This window comes from Entelurus aequoreus, linkage group LG08 (assembly GCF_033978785.1).
Source record: "Entelurus aequoreus isolate RoL-2023_Sb linkage group LG08, RoL_Eaeq_v1.1, whole genome shotgun sequence".
Lineage (NCBI taxonomy): Eukaryota > Metazoa > Chordata > Actinopteri > Syngnathiformes > Syngnathidae > Entelurus > Entelurus aequoreus.
This window is the reverse complement of record NC_084738.1, coordinates 4,746,560-4,770,662: the sequence shown is the minus strand read 5'-3', so window position 1 is coordinate 4,770,662 and position 24,103 is coordinate 4,746,560. Positions and strand designations below refer to the sequence as shown.

At 38.3% G+C, this 24,103-nt stretch overlaps 1 protein-coding gene across 1 annotated transcript in view; it reads right to left on the bottom strand.

The window, feature by feature from the left end:
• Nucleotides 1–24,103, bottom strand: part of dock1 (dedicator of cytokinesis 1) — a 483,186-nt gene that overhangs the window by 84,422 nt on the left and 374,661 nt on the right. The window contains exons 32-40 of the mRNA XM_062055356.1: nt 23,247–23,305; nt 20,488–20,636; nt 16,341–16,426; nt 16,117–16,273; nt 14,342–14,382; nt 7,108–7,198; nt 6,558–6,677; nt 3,719–3,808; nt 3,530–3,634 (exon numbers count right to left, since the gene is read on the bottom strand). Of these exons, the coding sequence (XP_061911340.1) occupies nt 3,530–3,634; nt 3,719–3,808; nt 6,558–6,677; nt 7,108–7,198; nt 14,342–14,382; nt 16,117–16,273; nt 16,341–16,426; nt 20,488–20,636; nt 23,247–23,305 (898 nt within the window). The remainder of the gene's footprint in view (nt 1–3,529; nt 3,635–3,718; nt 3,809–6,557; nt 6,678–7,107; nt 7,199–14,341; nt 14,383–16,116; nt 16,274–16,340; nt 16,427–20,487; nt 20,637–23,246; nt 23,306–24,103) is intronic.

Here is a 24,103-nt window from a genome sequence, read left to right as displayed (position 1 = left end):
TGGCTCCAACATGTTTCCTTTTCAGGTGCTCCTGAAGCAATGTTGTACTTCCGTGCCATTTTTCAGGAAACGCTCTTCTTTGAAATCTTTAAAGTGAAGTGTTCCCACACTTTTGACCACTTAGGTCGTACACTTTTCTCCATTGAAGCAATAACCTCAAGATGTTTCTCCGCTAAACTATCGGTAGTGTTTTCCTACCTACCTAGGTTCCATTCTAGAGGCTAACCTTTCCTGTGATAAAATGGCAACCAAGGTAATCAAAAAGGTTAACCAACGAACGAGATTTCTCTACAGAATCTCCTCTTTGGTCAACAAAAGCACCTTGAGGATTCTGGCGGGAACTCTCGTTCAACCCTTTTTCCATTACGCATGCACCTCCTGGTACCCTAGCACCTCCAAAACCCTCAAATCTAAACTCCAAACATCTCAGAACAAGCTAGTCAGGTTACTTCTAGACCTCCACCCCAGATCCCACCTCACTCCTACCCACTTCTCTAAAGTGGGCTGGCTCAAGGTGGAGGACAGAGTTAAACAACTTGCACTGAGCCTGGTCTATAAAATCCACTACACCTCCCTGATACCGAAGTACATGTCAAACTACTTCCTTAACGTAAATGACCGCCATAACCACAACACCAGGGGGTGCTCCACTAACCACGTTAAACCCAGATTCCCAACTAAGAAAGGTCTTAACTCATTCTCTTTCTATGCCACGTCAATGTGGAATGCACTCCCAACAGGTATAAAAGAAAGGGCATCTCTATCCTCCTTCAAAACCGCAATAAAAGTTCACCTCCAGGCAGCTACAACCCTAAACTAACACCCTCCCCGGATTGCTAATAATCAAATGTAAACAATCAAATGCAGATTCTTTTTCTTATGCCTTCTGATCTCTCTCTCTCTCTCTCTCTCTCTCTCTCTCTCTCTCTCTCTCTCTCTCTCTCTCTATGTCCACTACTTGATGTCCATATCCTACCCCCCCCACCCTCTCCACACCCCTGATTGTAAATAATGTAAATAATTCAATGTGATTATCTTATGTGATGACTGTATTATGATGATAGTATATCTGATAGTATATATCTGTATCATCAATCAATTTAAGTGGACCCCGACTTAAACAAGTTGAAAAACTTATTCGGGTGTTACCATTTAGTGGTCAATTGTACGGAATATGTACTTCACTGTGCAACCTACTAATAAAAGTCTCAATCAATCAATCAATCCTGCGCCATTTTTCGAATGTTTCCAGACGGCGTGGTCACGTGAGCTGCAAAAATGTTTTTTTTTAAAAATAAAATAAAAAAAAGCCTCTGCGCATGCGCATAGCATAGTTCCAACGAATCGATGACTAAATTAATCGCCAACTATTTTTATAATCAATTTTAATCGATTAGTTGTTGCAGCCCTAAACCCTACTAAGGGTCCATTAGTCTTTATGGAAGCACGCAGCTATATTCAAATGCCACGTCCAGTACATGTAATAATGAAGGGAAAATAACCAAACAAAAGGCAGTTTCTTGTGTCTATTTTTAAAAAATGGAGGTCAAATTGGTGTTTTTTTTTTTTTCTTTTCTGTTTTGGGAGGCAAGCAGCTCACGTTAACATCTCAGCGACCACCGAGGACGACCTGCGCTCTCGTGGGCCGCTCTGAAAGGAGTCGCAAACACGACCTGTTGCGCGGCGCGCGCGCTCATTTCCGACAAGGTCAAACGCCCGCCGGAGGAAGGAAAGAAAAAGAAGGAGACACCGAGACAAAAAGACGTCTGAGGGCTGTGGGCGAAAGGCTGTTTAAATAAACGGCGAGATTAGACAAGTGCAATTTGCCAGCTCTCTAATGGAGTGTCTGCTCTGTGGTGTGAAAGCGGGATCAAACTGCTGAAAAGGAGGACGACTGTTCTTCAAACTGGACCGTCACCACTTTGTTTTGTAATATAATATGAAGGAGTCATTCATGCCAGCACTGACAGAACATGTGTGGACAAAGAAAGGACATCAGGGATACGAAACTCCATGAATGAGGCCAATAAGAAGATACTACAGAATTACCTCCACCAAGGACGTTATGAGTGCAACACCCTTGTAATGATGTGCTAACAGTACTGTGCGGACGGTTTACAGTTTAAAGGCCTACTGAAATGAATTTTTTTTATTCAAACGGGGATAGCAGATCCATTCTATGTGTCATACTTGATCATTTCGCGATATTGCCATGTTTTTGCTGAAAGGATTTAGTAGAGAACATCGATGATAAAGTTCGCAACTTTTGCTCGCTGATAAAAAAAAGCCTCGCCTGTAGCGGAAGTAGCGTGACGTCACAGGAGCTAGTATTCCTCACAATTCCCCGTTGTTTACAATGGAGCGAGAGAGATTCGGACCGAGAAAGCGACGATTACCCCATTAATTTGAGCGAGGATGAAAGATTTGTGGATGAGGAACGTTAGAGTGACGGACTAGAATGCAGTGAAAGACGTATCTTTTTTCGCTCTGAGCGTAACTTAGGTACAAGCTGGCTCATTGGATTCCACACTCTCTCCTTTTTCTATTGTAGATCACAGATTTGTATTTTAAACCACCTGGGATACTATATCCTCTTGAAAATGAGAGTCCAGAACGCGAAATGGACATTCAGTGCCTTTTATCTCCACGACAATACATCAGCGAAGCTCTTTAGCTACTGAGCTAACGTGATAGTATCTGGCTCCAATGCAGATAGAAACAAAATAAATAAACCCCTGACTGGAAGGATAGACAGAAGAACAACAATACTATTAAACCGTGGACATGTAAATACACGGTTAATAATTTCCAGCTTGGCGAAGCTTAACAATGCTGTTGCTAACGACGCCATTGAAGCTAACTTAGCAACCGGACCTCACAGAGCTATGCTAAAAACATTAGCTCTCCACCTACGCCAGCCAGCCCTCATCTGCTCATCAACACCCGTGCTCACCTGCGTTCCAGCGATCGACGGTGCGACGAAGGACTTCACCCGATCACAGATGCGGTCGGCGAGACGGAGGAAGTTAAGGTGAGTTCGGCGGTTAACGCGTCTGCTATCCATCTCTGTCTTCCTGGTTGTGTTGCTGTAGTCCGCAGGTAATACACCGATCCCACCTACAGCTTTCTTCTTTGCAGTCTCCATTGTTCATTAAACAAATTGCAAAAGATTCACCAACACAGATGTCCAGAATACTGTGGAATTTTCCGATGAAAACAGAGCAGTTTGTATGGGTCCGAATACTTCCGTTGCCGTCGTGACGTCACGCGCATACGTCATCATACAGAGACGTTTTCAAGCGGAAGTTTGCCGGGAAATTTAAAATGTCACTATTGCTATTCCCGTTTAAATAGAAAAAATGTCATTTCAGTAGGCCTTTAAGTACAACAGTCTCTACCAAAAAGTCCACACTGCCGCCCACTCGTGCAGCTTTGCACAAGTGAATCCTTGCAGCGGAATATAACAAAAAGGTAATTAGCGGTGGCTCGGATTGACCTTTGAACCTGAATAGCGTGACCCGGCACTCACCCTTAGAAAGGAAGGGAAGCCCACGCCATAGTAGCCCACCGCGAAGTAGTCGGGTTTGGGCCGGATCACCTTCACAATGTTTTCGTAGAACTGGGCTTGCTTCCGCTGCATCGGGACCACATCGGTGTTCAAAAATCCGAGGTATACTTTCATTGATTTGATGACACCCGTTATTAGCGCCGCACTTACCAAGGATGCACTAAGCTGCTCAAAATCGAACATTTCATTCTCGTACTGCTCCGCTAGTTCCTTCCCCAAAATGATGGCTTCCTCCCACATCTGTGGAGCAAAAACCAAAACCACATACATTTCAACAACAACAATTATTATGTAAAAGTGGAGGGGGGGCGTGGCCTGCTGGCCTGCCGCGGAACGGGGTGTGCCGGGACCGGCCTCGAAGACAGCGACAGGTGCGTAGACGGCCCAGGTGGGCCTTGTTATCTCATCACCTGTCACCTTTATTAGCAGCAGCCGAGATGAGACACGTAGTTGGAGTTGGAGGCTGAGCGGAAGCGGGAGAAAAGACAGTTTGCTGGAAAGCAAACCACTTGCACGATTTATGAAAATAAAACAGTGTTAGTGGTTAGTGTCTTTTCTCCTGCTTCCGCTCAGCAGCACCTCCAACTCCAACTACATGTCTGAAATAGAAAAAAAAAATATATATATTTCAAATTAAATAAATATAAAAGGAAAAAAATAGAGACAGAGTACCGTATTTTTCGGACTATAAGGCGCACTTAAAATAATTTCATTTTCTCAAAAATGGACAGTGCACCTATAGTCCGGTGCGCCTAATGTGCGGAATAATTCCGGTTGTGCTTACCGACCTCGAAGCAATTTTATTTGGTACATGGTGTAATGATAAGTGTGACCAGTGGATGGCAGTCATACATAAGAGATACGTGTAGATGGCAATATGATTCAAGTAAACAACACCAACATTTTATATGTTCCATTAAAAATAGGGATGTCCGATAATGGCTTTTTGCCGATATCCGATATGCCGATATTGTCCAACTCTTTAATTACCGATACCGATATAAACCGATACCGATATCAACCGATACCGATATCAACCGATATATACAGTCGTGGAATTAACACATTATTATGCCTAATTTGGACAACCAGGTATGGTGAAGATAAGGTACTTTTTAAAAAAATTAGTAAAATAAGATAAATAAATTATAAACATTTTCTTGAATAAAAAAGAAAGTAAAACAATATAAAAACAGTTATATAGAAACTAGTAATTAATAAAAACTTGTAAAATTAACTGTTAAAGGTTAGTACTACTAGTGGAGCAGCAGCACGCACAATCATGTGTGCTTACGGACTGTATCCCTTGCAGACTGTATTGATATATATTGATATATAATGTAGGAAGCAGAATATTGATAACAGAAAGAAATGGGGGGAGGGAGGTTTTTTGGGTTGGTGCACTAATTGTAAGTGTATCTTGTGTTTTTTATGTGGATTTAATAAAAAATAAAAAATAAAAAAATAAAAAATAAAATAAAAACGATACTGATAAAAAAAAAAACGATACCGATAATTTCCGATATTACATTTTAACGCATTTATTGGCCGATAATATCGGCAGACCGATATTATCGGACATCTCTAATTAAAAAAATAGAACATTACACGCTCAAAAATCTATCAAAATGTTTTAGTACGACTTTGGTAAGCTATGAAGCCACACCGCTTGATGGATTGTACTGTGCTTCAACATACCAGTATTATTATGGTGTGTGTATAAGGTAAGACTTATTATCTGGCGTTTTGTTTCGCAATATAATGCAAAAGCAACTTTTCTTACCTTCTGGTACGTGCTGATCTGTATTTGGGATCTGCATAAATCCTGAAAATGTGCGCGCGTCCGCTTTTGTAGTTGGTGCCGCCATCGTAGTCGATAAGCGTCTTATTTTTCTCTATCTTCTTGTTATGGAACATTCATCCTCCGCTGTTGCCATTTCTAATATAAAGTAGCGTAAAGTTCTAACTTATTTTGTCAGTAAACTCGCCATGAATTGTGCTAAAACATACCGGTGTAGTGAGTTTACATTATTCACCCAAGGAACTTTCGTTATTAGTCCGGCGCGCCTAATGTGCGGAATAATTCCGGTTGTGCTTACCGACCTCGAAGCAATTTTATGAATGACAAGTGTGACCAGTAGATGGCAGTCAAACATGAGAGGTACGTGTAGACTGCAATATGACGCCAGTAAACACCAAAACTTTAAATGTTCCATTGAAAATGGTAGTGGACCCCGACTTAAACAAGTTGAAAAACTTATTTGGGTGTTACCATTTAGTGGTCAATTGTACGGAATATGTACTTCACTGTGCAACCTACTAATAAAAGTCTCAATCAATCAATCAAAAAATAAAGAACGTTACACACGGCGCTCAAAAATCTGTCAAAATGTTTTAGTACGACTTTGAAGCCGCACCGCTTGATGGAATGTCGGCCCATTACGGCTACCGTAGTGATGTTGTATCTATTTGAAAGTGTTGGTTGTATTCCATTTAAAGACCAGCCAAATGTTGGTTAGTATTACCGTCAGAATAATTGTATCTAAGTTATCACAAAACATTGTGTTTCAATGAGTTCCCGGCGAGCAGACAAAAGCTGTCTTTGATCTTACCAATCCAAAGGCTTGTAAAACCCCACTGTGTAGGATGGGAAGCGACATGAAGGTGTCGGTTTATTTGATGTATTGTAATCCACAGAGACCCGAGATCTACAAAAGCGGGGAGGAAGCAGGACCTGACCCCCTCTAGGCACCTTTTCTTTGAACTGTTTTGTAACCGAGGGCGACGGCTGTTTACGACCCCCCGTCCTTTAGAAACAGCTGTTGCCATGTAATTGGGGAAAGTCCAAATAAAAGAGGAGGCGTACTATCTTTTCGTCAGAGGGCGGTGGAACAGGCCAAATTGAGCCAAATTTGATCCTGTCTCTGTTTAATTCCTTGCTTCTTTGTCTGTTTAATAGATGTGGTCAGTGTTTGAACCTGACAATTACCTTGCCCTTGTCAAAGTAATTGATAATCTGCTGGTAGAGCTGGTCCTTCAGCTGGCACTGAGTGGAAGCATGGTAACCATCCCGCTGGGTCAGGTGGGCGGCGCACGCCTCGTCGGACCACTGCGGAAAAAGAAAGGACGGGTTTAAAAGACGGCCTCCGAAAGGAAGGGAGAGAGCGTGAGGCCGCCCGGTGGCTGCTCATTGATCGCCCCAACAGCTGGGCCGCGCCATTTACATGCTAAAAGGATTTGTGCTGATTGGAGGCGCTGGCTGCTGACCCCGCCATCGACAAAAGAGGGGACGAACCCGTCAGCAGTTATTACTATTAACTGGGGAGCTCATCATTATCATAGGGGTCCTGCATATCATTTATTAATACACACAAACTGAAAATGTCCATTTCCACATAGAATTGCTATTACCAGGGGAACACAAATGTTTGTGTGATGTAAACGTGTGGGTAAAGACTCCATTAGAGGCTCCAATGTAATATATTCATGCATATTCATGGCGGGGGGCCTTTATCCCCAAGATGCATGACCGTGCGTACCTTGAGCAGCTTGGCGTGCAGCAGCAGCGTGTAAGCCGCCTCCGTGTAGTTGTCGCACTCTTTGTGGAGGTCGCACAGCTTGTACAGGTACCTGAAGACACACACACACACACACACACACACACACACACACACACACACACACACACACACACACACACACACGTACTGGTTATCCATTGGAATGGGGACCAAGTTTTTGCTCATCACTTGTGGGGACCACCCTTTCTGCAGGTTGTGGAGGCATACACAAATGGTGTAAAATGGCCACTGCCCGGTTAGCTTATACACGTCTTTAAATCTCTGGATGGATGAAGTCATGTGCTGATCATTCTTACTGGGGAAAAAGAGTTAATATGGTTCATGGGGAACAAATTGAAATAATTTTGCATAATTCATACAAATTTGTACGTGACTACTGAGGACCATTTAAAAAAAATCAAAGTAAATATGACATGATGGTCAGAATACAGCACTACAGCTGTCCTCTTGTAGGAAGTTTCACCACTTAAATGTTCAAGCAAATCCTGCATCTTCTGTGACATGACTGAAAACTGCTATTTAGCAGTAATGAAGTTGTCTGCAACTCCAACTAGCATATATAGAAGGATGGAACATTCTGAATGTGAATCTTACTTTAAGGTAATAATGTTTTATAATCATGCTGTATGAAAATGTCATCCTAAGGCAGTGGTCCCCAACCTTTTTGTAACTGCGGACCGGTCAACGCTTGAAAAATGGTCCCATTTTTTGTCATAAAAAAATACAATCATGTGTGCTTACTAGAGATGCCCGATAATATCGGCCTGCCGATATTATCGGCCGATATATGCGTTAAAATGTAATATCGGAAATTATCGGAATCGTTTTTTTTATTATCGGTATCGTTTTTTTTGTTTTTTTTAATTAAATCAACATAAAAAACACAAGATACACTTACAATTAGTGCACCAACCCAAAAAACCTCCCTCCCCCATTTACACTCATTCACACAAAAAGGTTGTTTCTTTCTGTTATTAATATTCTGCTTCCTACATTATATATCAATATATATCAATACAGTCTGCAAGGGATACAGTCCGTAAGCACACATGATTGTGCGTGCTGCTGCTCCACTAATAGTACTAACCTTTAACAGTTAATTTTACTAATTTTCATTCATTACTAGTTTCTATGTAACTGTTTTTATATTGTTGTACTTTCTTTTTTATTCAACAAAATGTTTTTAATTTATTTATCTTATTTTACTAATTTTTAAAAAAAAGTACCTTATCTTCACCATACCTGGTTGTCCAAATTAGGCATAATAATGTGTTAATTCCACGACTGCATATATCGGTTGATATCAGTATCGGTTGATATCGGTATCGGTAATTAAAGAGTTGGACAATATCAGAATATCGGATATCGGCAAAAACCCATTATCGGACATCCCTAATGCTTACGGACTGTATCCCTTGCAGACTGTATTGATATATATTGATATATAATGTAGGAAGCAGAATATTAATAACAGAAAGAAACAACCCTTTTGTGTGAATGAGTGTAAATGGGGGAGGGAGGTTTTTTGGGTTGGTGCACTAATTGTAAGTGTATCTTGTGTTTTTTATGTGGATTTAATAAAAAAAAACCAAAAAAACCCCAAAAAAACCAGATACAGATAATAAAAAACTGATACCGATAATTTTCGATATTACATTTTAACGCATTTATCGGCCGATAATATCGGCCTGCCGATATTTTCGGACATCCCTAGAAAACATTCAAGTAAAACATTTTTTAAAATGTATTGTGTGACATCCTGACAATACAATTTTATTTGTGTTAAAATATTAAGATATCTTTAATGTTGATTTTAATTATACACACCAAAAATGTATTGCAAAACAATTGAGATTAATCAAAATGCAATCGATTAAAAATGTAATCGTTCGACAGTGCTACTTTTTTCTTTACTTGTCCATTTATTTATTAACTTGTTTTTACAACATTTATTGAAACCCAATGAAACATTTATATTTATTAATACTGCCTTATTATATATATATATATATATATATATATATATTAGGGATGTCCGATAATGGCTTTTTGCCGATATCCGATATTCCGATATTGTCCAACTCTTTAATTACCGATACTGATATCAACTGATACCGATATCAACCGATATATGCAGTCGTGGAATTAACACATTATTATGCCTAATTTGGACAACCAGGTATGGTGAAGATAAGGTACTTTTTTAAAAAATTAGTAAAATAAGATAAATAAATTAAAAACATTTTCTTGAATAAAAAAGAAAGTACAACAATATAAAAACAGTTACATAGAAACTAGTAATGAATAAAAATGAGTAAAATTAACTGTTAAAAGTTAGTACTATTAGTGGAGCAGCAGCACGCACAATCATGTGTGCTTACGGACTGTATCCCTTGCAGACTGTATTGATATATATTGATATATAATGTAGGAAGCAGAATATTGATAACAGAAAGAAACAACCCTTTTGTGTGAATGAGTGTAAATGGGGGAGGGAGGTTTTTTGGGTTGGTGCACTAATTGTAAGTGTATCTTGTGTTTTTTATGTGGATTTAATAAAAAAAAACCAAAAAAACCCCAAAAAAACCAGATACAGATAATAAAAAACTGATACCGATAATTTTCGATATTACATTTTAACGCATTTATCGGCCGATAATATCGGCCTGCCGATATTTTCGGACATCCCTAGAAAACATTCAAGTAAAACATTTTTTAAAATGTATTGTGTGACATCCTGACAATACAATTTTATTTGTGTTAAAATATTAAGATATCTTTAATGTTGATTTTAATTATACACACCAAAAATGTATTGCAAAACAATTGAGATTAATCAAAATGCAATCGATTAAAAATGTAATCGTTCGACAGTGCTACTTTTTTCTTTACTTGTCCATTTATTTATTAACTTGTTTTTACAACATTTATTGAAACCCAATGAAACATTTATATTTATTAATACTGCCTTATTATATATATATATATATATATATATATATATTAGGGATGTCCGATAATGGCTTTTTGCCGATATCCGATATTCCGATATTGTCCAACTCTTTAATTACCGATACTGATATCAACTGATACCGATATCAACCGATATATGCAGTCGTGGAATTAACACATTATTATGCCTAATTTGGACAACCAGGTATGGTGAAGATAAGGTACTTTTTTAAAAAATTAGTAAAATAAGATAAATAAATTAAAAACATTTTCTTGAATAAAAAAGAAAGTACAACAATATAAAAACAGTTACATAGAAACTAGTAATGAATAAAAATGAGTAAAATTAACTGTTAAAAGTTAGTACTATTAGTGGAGCAGCAGCACGCACAATCATGTGTGCTTACGGACTGTATCCCTTGCAGACTGTATTGATATATATTGATATATAATGTAGGAAGCAGAATATTGATAACAGAAAGAAACAACCCTTTTGTGTGAATGAGTGTAAATGGGGGGAGGGAGGTTTTTTGGGTTGGTGCACTAATTGTAAGTGTATCTTGTGTTTTTTATGTTGATTTAATAAAAAAAATTTTAAAAAATAAATAAAAAACAAACAAAAAACGATACAGATAATAAAAAAAACGATACCGATAATTCCCGATATTACATTTTAACGCATTTATCGGCCGATAATATCTGCCGATATTATTGGACATCCCTAGAAAACATTCAAGTAAAACATTTTTTAAAATGTATTGTGTGACATCCTGACAATACAATTTTATTTGTGTTAAAATATTAAGATATCTTTAATGTTGATTTTAATTATACACACCAAAAAAGTATTGCAAAACAATTGAGATTAATCAAAATGCAATCGATTAAAAATGTAATCGTTTGACAGTGCTACTTTTTTCTTTACTTGTCCATTTATTTATTAACTTGTTTTTACAACATTTATTGAAACCCAATTAAACATTTATATTTATTAATACTGCCTTATTATATATATATATATATATATATATTAGGGATGTCCGATAATGGCTTTTTGCCGATATCCGATATTCCGATATTGTCCAACTCTTTAATTACAGATACCGATATCAACCGATACCGATATCAACCGATATATGCAGTCGTGGAATTAACACATTATTATGCCTAATTTGGACAACCAGGTATGGTGAAGATAAGGTACTTTTTAAAAAAATTAGTAAAATAAGATAAATAAATTAAAAACATTTTCTTGAATAAAAAAGAAAGTACAACAATATAAAAACAGTTACATAGAAACTAGTAATGAATGAAAATGAGTAAAATGAACTGTTAAAGGCCTACTGAAATGAATTTTTTTTATTTAAACGGGGATAGCAGATCTATTCTATGTGTCATACTTGATCATTTCGCGATATTGCCATATTTTTGCTGAAAGGATTTAGTATAGAACAACGACGATAAAGATTGCAACTTTTGGTATCTGATAAAAAAAAGGCTTGCACCTACCGGAAGTAGCGTGACGTAGTCAGTTGAACATATACGCAAAGTTCCCTATTGTTTACAATGATGGCCGCATGAAGTGAGAGAGATTCGGACCGAGAAAGCGACAATTTCCCCATTAATTTGAGCGAGGATGAAAGATTTGTGGATGAGTAAAGTGCAAGTGAAGGACTAGTGGGGAGTTGAAGCTATTCAGATAGGGAAGATGCTGTGAGAGGCGGGGGTGACCTGATATTCAGCTGGGAATGACTACAATAGTAAATAAACACAAGACATATATATACTCTATTAGCCACAACACAACCAGGCTTATATTTAATATGCCACAAATTAATCCTGCATAAAAACACCTACGTGTTTGTTATGCTAGCTCCTAGCTCCTCTGCTAGCTCCTACCTCCATAGAACACGCCAATACAATTCAAACACCTGATCAACACACACAATCACTCAGCCCAAAAGACCGTTCACCTAACCCAAGGTTCATAAAGCTTATATATTTTTAAAAAGTTACGTACGTGACACGCACATACGGTCAAGTTATCGAATGTTTAGCAGCCAAGGCTGCATACTCACGGTACCTGATATTCAGCTGGGAATGACTACAACAGTAAATAAACACAAGACATATATATACTCTATTAGCCACAACACAACCAGGCTTATATTTAATATGCCACAAATTAATCCTGCATAATAACACCTGCGTGTTTGTTATGCTAGCTCCTAGCTCCTCTGCTAGCTCCTAGCTCCATAGAACACGCCAATACAATTCAAACACCTGATCAACACACACAATCACTCAGCCCAAAAGACCGTTCACCTAACCCAAGGTTCATAAAGCTTATATATTTTTAAAAAGTTACGTACGTGACGCGCACGTACGGTACGGTACGTGTTATGCTAGCTCCTAGCTCCTCTGCTAGCTCCTAGCTCCATAGAACACGCCAATACAATTCAAACACATGATCAACACACACAATCACTCAGCCCAAAAGACCGTTCACCTAACCCAAGGTTCATAAAGCTTATATATTTTAAAAAAGTTACGTACATACGCAAAAAAAAGCCAAAGCTGCATACTCACAGTAGCACGTCTGCGTCTTTGTCATCCAAATCAAAGTAATCCTGGTAAGAGTCTGTGTTGTCCCAGTTCTCTACAGGCGTCTGTGTATCCAAATCAAAAGTCCTCCTGGTTAGAGTCTCTGTTATCCGAGTTCTTCCATCTTGACTGCATCTTTCGGGAATGTAAACAAAGAAGCGCCGGCTGTGTACTGTTGTGGCTGACTACGTTCGAAAAATACGTCCATTTCGCACCGACAACTTTCTTCTTTGCTTGCTCGGCTTCCTTCTCCATAATGCAATGAACATGATTGAAACAGATTCACGAACACAGATGTCCAGAATACTGTGGAATTATGAAATGAAAACAGAGCTTTTTCGTATTGGCTTCAATGTGGAAGGCATACCCGTGTTCGCCGGGCTACGTCACGCGCATACGTCATCCTCAGAGGCGTTTCGAACCGGAAGTTTAGCGGCAAATTTAAAATGTCACTTTATAAGTTAACCCGGCCGTATTGGCATGTGTTATAATGTTAAGATTTCATCATTGATGTATAAACTATCAGACTGCGTGGTCGGTAGTAGTGGGTTTCAGTAGGCCTTTAAAGGTTAGTACTATTAGTGGAGCAGCAGCACGCACAATCATGTGTGCTTACGGACTGTATCCCTTGCAGACTGTATTGATATATATTGATATATAATGTAGGAACCAGAATATTAATAACAGAAAGAAACAACCCTTTTGTGTGAATGAGTGTAAATGGGGGAGGGAGGTTTTTTGGGTTGGTGCACTAATTGTAAGTGTATCTTGTGTTTTTTATGTGGATTTAATTTAAAAAAAAATATATATATATATATATATATATATATATATATATATATATATATATATATATATATATATATATATATATATATATATATATATATATATATATATATATATATATATATATATATTTCTTGTGCGGCCGGTACCGGGCCGTGGCCCGGTGGTTGGGGACCACTGCTTTAGGGGACCTGTTTTTTTGTCCCATACCGTCAGAGGTCCCCTAAAGGTGACTGTGTAAACCAGACCTGGGCATTCTGCGGCCCGCGGGTCACATCCGGCCCTTTGTGCGTCCCTGTCCGGCCCGCGTGAGGCCAATTATAAATTACAAAATACATTTTAAAAAGTATCTATGTCAAGTGTGCAATACAACGGTGCTGCTTTTGTTTTGAAAATCGTTATTTGTATTACTTCCGTGTGGACGTATGCGTGATTGTGAGTGAATGTGAACAGCTGCAATCGCAAATTACAAAATAAAGTTGAAAAAACATCTATGTCGTGCGTGCAATACTGGCAATTTATTGAAGTGTGTATCAAACTGGTAGCCCTTCGCATTAATCACTACCCAAGAAGTAGCTCTTGCTTTCAAAAAGGTTGGTGACCCCTGATGTAAACAGAGTGATGTCCCCATTAAGCAAGCATTGCCAGAACACGCACACACACACACGCACGCACACACGCACACACACACGCACGCACGCACGCGCACGCACACACACACACACACACACACACACACACACACACACACACACACACACACACACACACACACACACACTTCAACTCTCCAAATGAAATATTGTAACTACTTGTAATAAGTAAGTGCACGCCAGGAAGTTGTTACCTGATGTACATCTCCTCTCTGTCGATCTCCTTGTAAAAGTTCTGCGAGGACAAAGAGAGACACGGTCCATTAAAAAGCACCTGTACTTTTTATGAAGCTTGAAAGTCCATTAAATAGTAAACGGGTTATACTCGTATAGCACTTTTCTACCTTCAACGTACCCAAAGCGCTTTGACACTATTTCCACATTCACACACTGATGGAGGGAGCTGCCATGCAAGGCCCTAACCACGACCCATCAGGAGCAAGGGTGAAGTGTCTTGCTCAAGGACACAACGGACGTGACTAGGTTGGTAGAAGGTGGGGATTCAACCCCAGTAACCAGCAACACTCCCATTGTGGGGAAACTAATTCCAGCAGGTACTGTGCCGATGTAAAGCAGAGCATTTTTTAGCTTTTTGAGCTAATTCGGCAAATGTTTACCCTCGAGTCATATAACTTGGTATGTGACACTTTTTACCTGTTAGCGTGCTAACTTTAGCATGCTAGCACGCTAACAATAAAGTGCTAACTTTTCGTTTTTTATTTGTTTTTTTAAATACAAAGCTTACAGTCATATATTACTTGGTATGTATGTGACAGATGCTAACTGTTAGCATGATCACGCTAACATGCTAACATTAAAGTGCTAGCTTTTTGAGCTGGTTTTACCGCCGTTTAACCTCGAGTCATAACTTGGTATGTGACACTTTTTACCTGTTAGCGTGCTAACTTTAGCATGCTACCACGCTAATATTAAAGCACTAACTTTTCGTTGTTTTTTAAAAAAAATACACAGCTTACAGTCATATATTACTTGGTATGTATGTGACACATGCTAACTGTTAGCATGCTAACATTAAAGTGCTAGCTTTTTGAGCTGGTTTTGCCGCCGTTTAACCTAGAGTCATATAACTTGGTATGTGACACTTTTTACCTGTTAGCGTGCTAACTGTAGCATGCTACCACGTTAACATTAAAGTGCCAACTTTTTGTTTTTTTAAAATACACAGCTTACAGTCATATATTACTTGGTATGTATGTGACACATGCTAACTGTTAGCATGTTCACGTTAGCATGCTAACATTAAAGTGCTAGCTTTTTGAGCTGGTTTTGCCGCCGTTTAACCTAGAGTCACATAACTTGGTGTGTGACACTTTTTGCCTGTTAGCGTGCTAATTTTAGCATGCTAGCATGCTAACATTAAAGTGCTAACTTTTCATTATTTTTATTTTTTTTACACAGCTTACAGTCATATATTACATGGTGTGTATGTGACACATGCTAACTGTTAGCATGTTCACGTTAGCATGCTAACATTAAAGTGTTAGCTTTCTGAGCTGGTTTTGCCGCCGTTTAACCTAGAGTCATATAACTTGGTATGTGACACTTTTTACCTGTTAGCATGCTAGCAAGCTAACTTAAGCATGCTAACTTTTTCATCTAATTTTACACTTTTTTCTCTATTTCTGCAGCCATACACCCTACAGCCGTGTTACTTGGTATGTGACACATGCTAACTGTTAGCACGCCGTCGTTAGCACACATGCTAATTATTAGCATTTTAATGTAAGCATGCTAACGTTTTATGCTAGCTCTGTAGCTCTTTTTGTACAGTTAGACCTAAAACTCACGGATTCTGACACTCGGCACCATCGGAGCCTGTCTCTTGGGAAATGAGGTTGGGTGGCAGTTTTGGACGTGATAAGAAGCCCGACACACCTCCAAGAGGCGTCACGTCAATGACATCATCTGACCTCCGACCAAGCAAACAAAAAGTGTGTTTTGGACTCACCAGCACGTTGACGGTGCAGCTCATGCGGTTCTCCTTGTTCTCGTCGTGCATGATGGTGCGGTAGTCCAGCAGCCTCTCCAGGAGACGCACCACCAGGCCCACAAAGTTCTCGCCGGTTTTGGCCAAGTACTTGTGCTTCCTGCAGTGCTCCAGTAAACTGGCGAGAGATGACTGTTAGAAGCTTCTTTTTTCCCCCACTGGGGCGACGAGCGCCATCAGCTTACATCTTCTGGAAGAGAACTTTGTACTGCTCGTCCCCGCGGCCGCCCTCCACTTCGTGATCCAGCTTGGTGATGATCTCGTTCTCGAACTGCAATCACACAAATAATCAGCCTTGGGTTCTTAAAGGCCTACTGAAATGAATTTTTTTTATTTAAACGGGGATAGCAGATCTATTCTATGTGTCATACTTGATCATTTCGCGATATTGCCATATTTTTGCTGAAAGGATTTAGTAGAGAAAATCGACGATAAAGTTCGCAACTTTTGCTCGCTGATAAAACAACGTGATAGCATCAGTCTCAAATGCAGATAGAAACTAATAAAAAAAAAACCCTGACTGGATGGATAGACAGAAGATCAAAAATACTATTAAACCATGAACATGTAAATACACGATTAATAATATTCAGCTTTGCGAAGCTAAAAAAAATAGAAGCTAACCTAGCTATGTAGCCAACGTGATATCATAGCAGTCTCAAATGCAGATAGAAACTAAATAAAAAAAAACCCTGACTGGATGGATAGACAGAAGATCAATAATACTATTAAACCATGAACATGTAAATACACGATTAATAATATTCAGCTTGGCGAAGCTAAAAAAATAGAAGCTAACCTAGCTACGTGGCCAACGTGATAGCATCTGTCTCAAATGCAGATAGAAACTAAATTAAAAAAAACCCTGACTGGATGGATAGACAGAAGATCAAAAATACTATTAAACCATGAACATGTAAATACACGATTAATAATATTCAGCTTGGCGAAGCTAAAAAAAATAGAAGCTAACCTAGCTACGTAGCCAACGTGATATCATAGCAGTCTCAAATGCAGATAGAAACTAAATTAAAAAAAACCCTGACTGGATGGATAGACAGAAGATCAAAAATACTATTAAACCATGAACATGTAAATACACGATTAATAATATTCAGCTTTGCGAAGCTAAAAAAATAGAAGCTAACCTAGCTACGTAGCCAACTTGATAGCATCAGTCTCAAATGCAGATAGAAACTAAATAAATAAAAAACCCTGACTGGATGGATAGACAGAAGATAAAAAATACTATTAAATCATGAACATGTAAATACACGATTAATAATATTCAGCTTTGCGAAGCTAAAAAAATAGAAGCTAACCTAGCTACGTAGCCAACGTGATAGCATAGCAGTCTCAAATGCAGATAGAAACTAAATAAATAAAAAACCCTGACTAGATGGATAGACAGAAGATCAAAAATACTATTAAATCATGAACATGTAAATACACGATTAATAATATTCAGCTTTGCGAAGCTAAAAAAAATAGAAGCTAACCTAGCTACGTAGCCAACGTGATAGCATCAGTCTCAAATGCAGATAGAAACTAAATAAATAAAAACCCTGACTGGATGGATAGACAGAAGATCAAAAATACTATTAAACCATGAACATGTAAATACACGATTAATAATATTCAGCTTGGCGAAGCTAAAAAAAATAGAAGCTAACCTAGCTACGTAGCCAACGTGATAGCATAGCAGTCTCATACGGCCCTCAGTCTCCTCTAAGATAAAATTATCTGAGATAAAAGCGTACAAACAACTCTACAACACACCTTGGTAAAGGTTACAAGCATGGTGCCATTTAAGGAACCCTACGCTTAGAAGATGTACATGGCTGCATATTCTCCAGTTAGCTGCAGTGCTCTGTTTTCCTGCAGCCCTTAATCTCCTCTTGGATAAAATTATCTAAACTATCAAGGGAAAAGCATAAAACAACCCTTGCAAGAAGCGACATCGACAAATGGCTACACACATTGCAGAGTCTCTTCTTTTCTGTGACAATGTTGTTATCTTACGGCCCTCAGTCTCCTCTAAGATAAAATTATCAGAGGAAGAAGTGTAAAAACAACCCTCTAAGACACCCTGGTCGAGGTAACAATAACAAGCATGGTGCCATTTAAGGAACCCTACGCTTAGAAGATGTACATGGCTGCATATTCTCCAGTTAGCTGCAGTGCTCTGTTTTCCTGCAGCCCTTAATCTCCTCTTGGATAAAATGATCTAAAGTACTACTAGAGAAAAGCAAAAAACAATCCTTGCTAGAAGTGACATCGACACACGGCTGCACACATCACAGAGTCTCTTCTTTTCTGCGGCACTCCGTTTTCATACGGCCCTCAGTTTTCATACGGCCCTCAGTCTCCTCCAAGATAAAATTATTTGAGATAGAAGTGTATAAACAACTCTAAATGACGCCTTGGTGGAGGTTACAAGCTTGGTGCCATTTAAGGGACCCTACGCTTGGAAAATCTACATGGTTGCATATTCTCCATTTAGCTGCAGTACTGCTTTCCTGCAGCCCTTAATCTCCTCTTGGATAAAATGATCTAGACTACTACGAGGGAAAAGCATAAAACAACCCTTGGTAGAAGTGACATCGAGACATGGCTGCACACATCACAGAATCTCTTCTTTTCTGCGGCACTCTTGTTGTCTTACGGCCCTCAGTCTCCTCCAAGATAAAATTATCTGCGATAGAAGCGTAAAAACAACTCTAAAAGACGCCTTGGTAGAGGTAACAAGCATGGTGCCATTTAAGGGAGCCCACATTTCAAAAATGTACATGTGTGCACATTCACTTAGCTGGAGAGCTCCTTTTTCTTGCAGCCCTCAGTCTCCTTTAGGGTAAAACTATTGGGGGGTGGGAAGCATAAAAACAACCTCTGATGGAATTGACATTGACACATGTCTGCAGACATGACAACATCTCTACTTATCTGCAGCACTCCGTTACCTTACAGCCCTCAGTCTCCTCCAAGATACAATTATCTACGATAGAAGCGTAAAAACAACTCTAAAAGACGCCTTGGTAGAGGTAACAAGCATGGTGCCATTTAAATGAGCCAACTTTTAAAAAATGTACATGGCTGCACATTCTCCGCTGAGCTGGAGTGCTACGTTTTCTTGCAGCCCTCAGTCTCCTTTAGGGTAAAACTATTGGGGGCATAAAAACAACCTTTGATGGAATTGACATTGGCACATTTCTGCAGACATGACAAAAAATCTCTACTTATCTACAGCACTCCGTTATCTTATGGCCCTCAGTCTCCTCCAGGAAAAAAAATATCTAAATATCTGAGATAGAAGCGTATAAGGAACCCTAAATAACGCCTTGGTAGAGGTAACAAGCATGGTGCCATTTAAGGGAGCCCATATTTAAAAAATGTACATGGCTGCACATTCACTTAGCTGGAGCGCTCCGTTTTCTTGCAGCCCTCAGTCTCCTTTAGGGTAAAACTATTTGGGGGGGTGGGAAGCATAAAAACAACCTCTGATGGAATTGACATTGGCACATGTCTGCAGACATGACAACATCTCTACTTATCTGCAGCACTCCGTTATCTTACAGCCCTCAGTCTCCTCCAAGATACAATTATCTGCGATAGAAGCGTAAAAACAACTCTAAAAGACGCCTTGGTAGAGGTAACAAGCATGGTGCCATTTAAGAGAGCAAACTTTTTAAAAATAGTACATGTCTGCACATTCACTTAGCTGGAGCGCTACGTTTTCTTGCAGCCCTCAGTCTCCTTTAGGGTAAAACTATTTGGGGCATAAAAACAACCTCTGATGGAATTGACATTGGCACATGTCTGCAGACATGACAACATCTCTACTTATCTGCAGCACTCAGCCCTCAGTCTCCTCCAAGATAAAAAATATCTGAGATGGAAGTGTAAAAGGAACCCTAAATGACGCCTTGGCGGAGGTAACGAGCACGGTGCCATTTATAGGCGCCCACGCGCAGAACATGTGCAGCCAAACAGGATTCCCCCTGATGCAGAAAAGCTCGGTTTTATCCCATAACGAGGCGTAGCATTAAGTTCCTCTCAGCGCCACTGTTGCTAATCGCGGCACAACAAAATACAAAATGAGATTTGCAGAATTACAAGCAAGCTTGCGGCTACAGAGCGTTTTACTTTATTTTGTGTGTGCGTCTGTGTGGTCCCCGCGCTGCGTTTATTATTCCCCACATTCCCGCAGTAACGCCCACTGTTTGCCATTAAGTCTGCATGTTAGCTCTCAGCCAATATATGCACCCCCCCCCCACCTCCCTGTGTCTCACTGCCATTTTATTGCAGTAGTAGTAGTAATAGAGGAGGACGCACCCGCTGGAAGCTGCATGTGAAGTGGAACTCGCACTGCATCATGTCAAAGAAGATGGGAATGGTGGCCTTGCGTAATTCGATCTCCGGTACCAGCGTCATCTCCAGGATGGGGCCCACCATCTCGGGGATGAATTTGATCTTGTGGGGTCCTTGAGTGGGAGGGCGACAAGTGCACACATGAACTAATTACATCTCAGAGCAGGGGTGTCCAAACTACGGCCCGCGGGCAAATTGTGGCCCGTCCGGCGCCTTCAATTTGAGCCGCGAGACCGAGTTAATCAAGCACACTGGCCGGGTAGGGGGTTTACACATTAAACTTAAATATCTGTGGCGGGTTGGCAAGTACTTATTTGTCAACGTACAGGACCCGATCCAAACAACCTTCCCTAGTCATGGTGAAGAAGAAAAATTCAACCAGCACAAAAAGTCCACGCAAATGGTCACACATAAGACAACCTGCTCACTGAACTTTGTGGATAATATAAAAAAAAACAAACAAACAGCCAACCACCATTAAAAATTCTAAATGACACCCATATAAAGCCATTGCAAGGCATGATGGGAAAATTCCAAAAAAACCCTCTCCCCGCAATTATCCATGTTTGACGCATTTTAGCTGCCTGATATTTCTGATTGATTACAAAGCTTTAAGGAGGTTGTCACGAAGGAAAATAGGGAGGAGTTGAACTTTCACATACTTTTAATAGTCAATTCTCATAATTATTAATATATAATTATACATAGCCATCATATTATTGTAATATGTACACATATATATGCAAAGGCTATATATATATATATATATATATATATATATATATATATATATATATATATATATATATATATATATATATATATATATATATATATATATATATATATATATATATATGTATGTGTATATATGTATGTGTATATATGTATATATATATATATATGTATGTATATATATATATATATATATATATATATATATATATATATATATATATATATATATATATGTATGTGTATATATGTATGTGTATATATGTATATATATATATATGTATGTATATATATATATATATATATATATATATATATATATGTATATATATATATATATATTAGGGCTGCAACTAACGATTAATTTGATAATCGATTAATCTGTCGATTATTACTTCGATTAATCGATTAATAATCGGATAAATGAGACAAACTAAATTTCTATCCTTTCCAGTATTTTATTGAAAAAAAACCAGCATACTGGCACCATAATTATTTTGATTATTGTTTCTCAGCTGTTTGTACATGTTGCAGTTTATAAATAAAGGTTTATTTAAAAAAAAATAAAATAAAAAAAAAAAAGTTTTTTTTTATTTTTTTATTTTTTTAAAAGCCTCTGCGCATGCGCATAGCATAGATCCAACGAATCGATGACTAAATCGGCAACTATTTTTATAATCGATTTTAATTGATTTAATCGATTAGTTGCTGCAGCCCTTATATATATATATATATATATATATATATATATATATATATATATATATATATATATATATATATATATATATATATATATATATATATATATATGTGTATACATACAGTATATATATATATATATATATATATATGTGTGTGTGTATATTGTGTGTAATTGATTTAATCGATTAGTTGCTGCAGCCCTTATATATATATATATATATATATATATATATATATATATATATATATATATATATATATATATATATATATATATATATATATATATATATATATGTGTATACATACAGTATATATATATATATATATATATATATGTGTGTGTGTATATATATATATATACACATCCATATATACACAAATATAATATATATACATATACAGTATATGTGTGTGAATGCATGTATGTATACACACACACACACACACACACACACACACACACACACACACACACACACACACACACACACACACACACACACACACACACACACACACACACACACACACACACACACACACACACACATACACATGTAGGTTATGGCAGGAAAAATACAGAGGCTATTTCATCCCTACAGGTTTCCCTGCTCTTCAGGGGATTTTATTAATGAATAATAAATAAAATCCCCTGAAGAGCAGGGAAACCTTTCGAAACAGGCTTGCAGGAAAGAAATAGCCTCTGTATTTTTTCCTGACCGCTCTGCCCCGGTATTGAGCACTGCATAACGGATAAACCACAGAAACCTTGACTATAAACACACACACACACACACACACACACACACACACACACACACACACACACACACACACACACACACACACACACACACACACACACACACACACACACACACACACAGACACACACACACACACACACACACACACACACACACACACACACACACACACACACACACACACACACACACACACACACACACACACACACACACACACAGTCAGTCACAAATGTTGGACACCCCTGTCTTAGAGTTACATCGCAGAAGAATCAAAAGGGAAATATTTGCAATGCACCCTAAGCACTCAGATGGGAGAGTTTCAAGGGAGGCTCAGGTGCATAAATCCAACACACACCACAATCATATTCCACTAAGCCTCGCTCAAAGCCAATTAAGACTACATCTTCTACGTTTAACATCCATTACTTGCTTGGCTCAGACTATAAATCCTTGCTGGAATCCAATCAACGGAGCAAAAAAAAAAAAAGAAACCCATGCAGGTGAAATTACCGAGATTGTACCACATGTCCCGGATCTCAAAGCCGATTTGCCGCCTCATGTCCTGGTACCTGAAAGTATCAGACGGGATAAAACAAGTTAAAAGAGACACACATGTAAAAAAATCCTTCTTACAGTTCCTTATAAAAATAGTCAATTTAAAAAAAAAAATCAGATTATTCACATTTTGTAATTTGGATTAATCACAAATTAAAATTTGCTTAAGGAAAGACCACAATATGTGTACACAAATGCAATTTTATTGTCAGGAGGGGAGCGACTTCCCAGATTCTTTAGTTCCAAAGCTGTGTAAAATGATGAGAGGTGATAGATATATATGCATAATAGTTTTAGCTATTTGGCTGTTCTAGTTTTTATTTTTATTTATTATCTTTTATTATTTATTTATTTATTTATTTTTAAACACTGTAGCACTTTGAGGTTGTTTACTCAATGTAAAGTGCTTTTTACAAATAAAATCTATCATTATTATTATTATGTTGAGTGTGTCAAAACGTACACACAAAGTGCATACAAGTAATAACACCTTGGAGAGGAAAAATGACAAAACACTACAATTCTACTGGTTTAATGAAAAGGGTGCGTGAAGTACAATATGGGGGTATTTGGGTAGTGGTTAAACCTGTCCTGCTGTTCCGTCCGGTGCAGACTGTAGTCGAGGAGCAGAGGGAAGACGTTCCCTTCAGGGTCGATGCCATTTCGATGCCTTTTAATTTATATTTTAACCTTGTAAAATTGTTCTTTGACTGTGAGGGTTTAATGTAGTGTAAGATATTCTGTTCAAATAAAGCCAATATTGACGTTTTTCATAGTTCGAGTCAAAGGTTTGATCATTGGAGGACAATCCG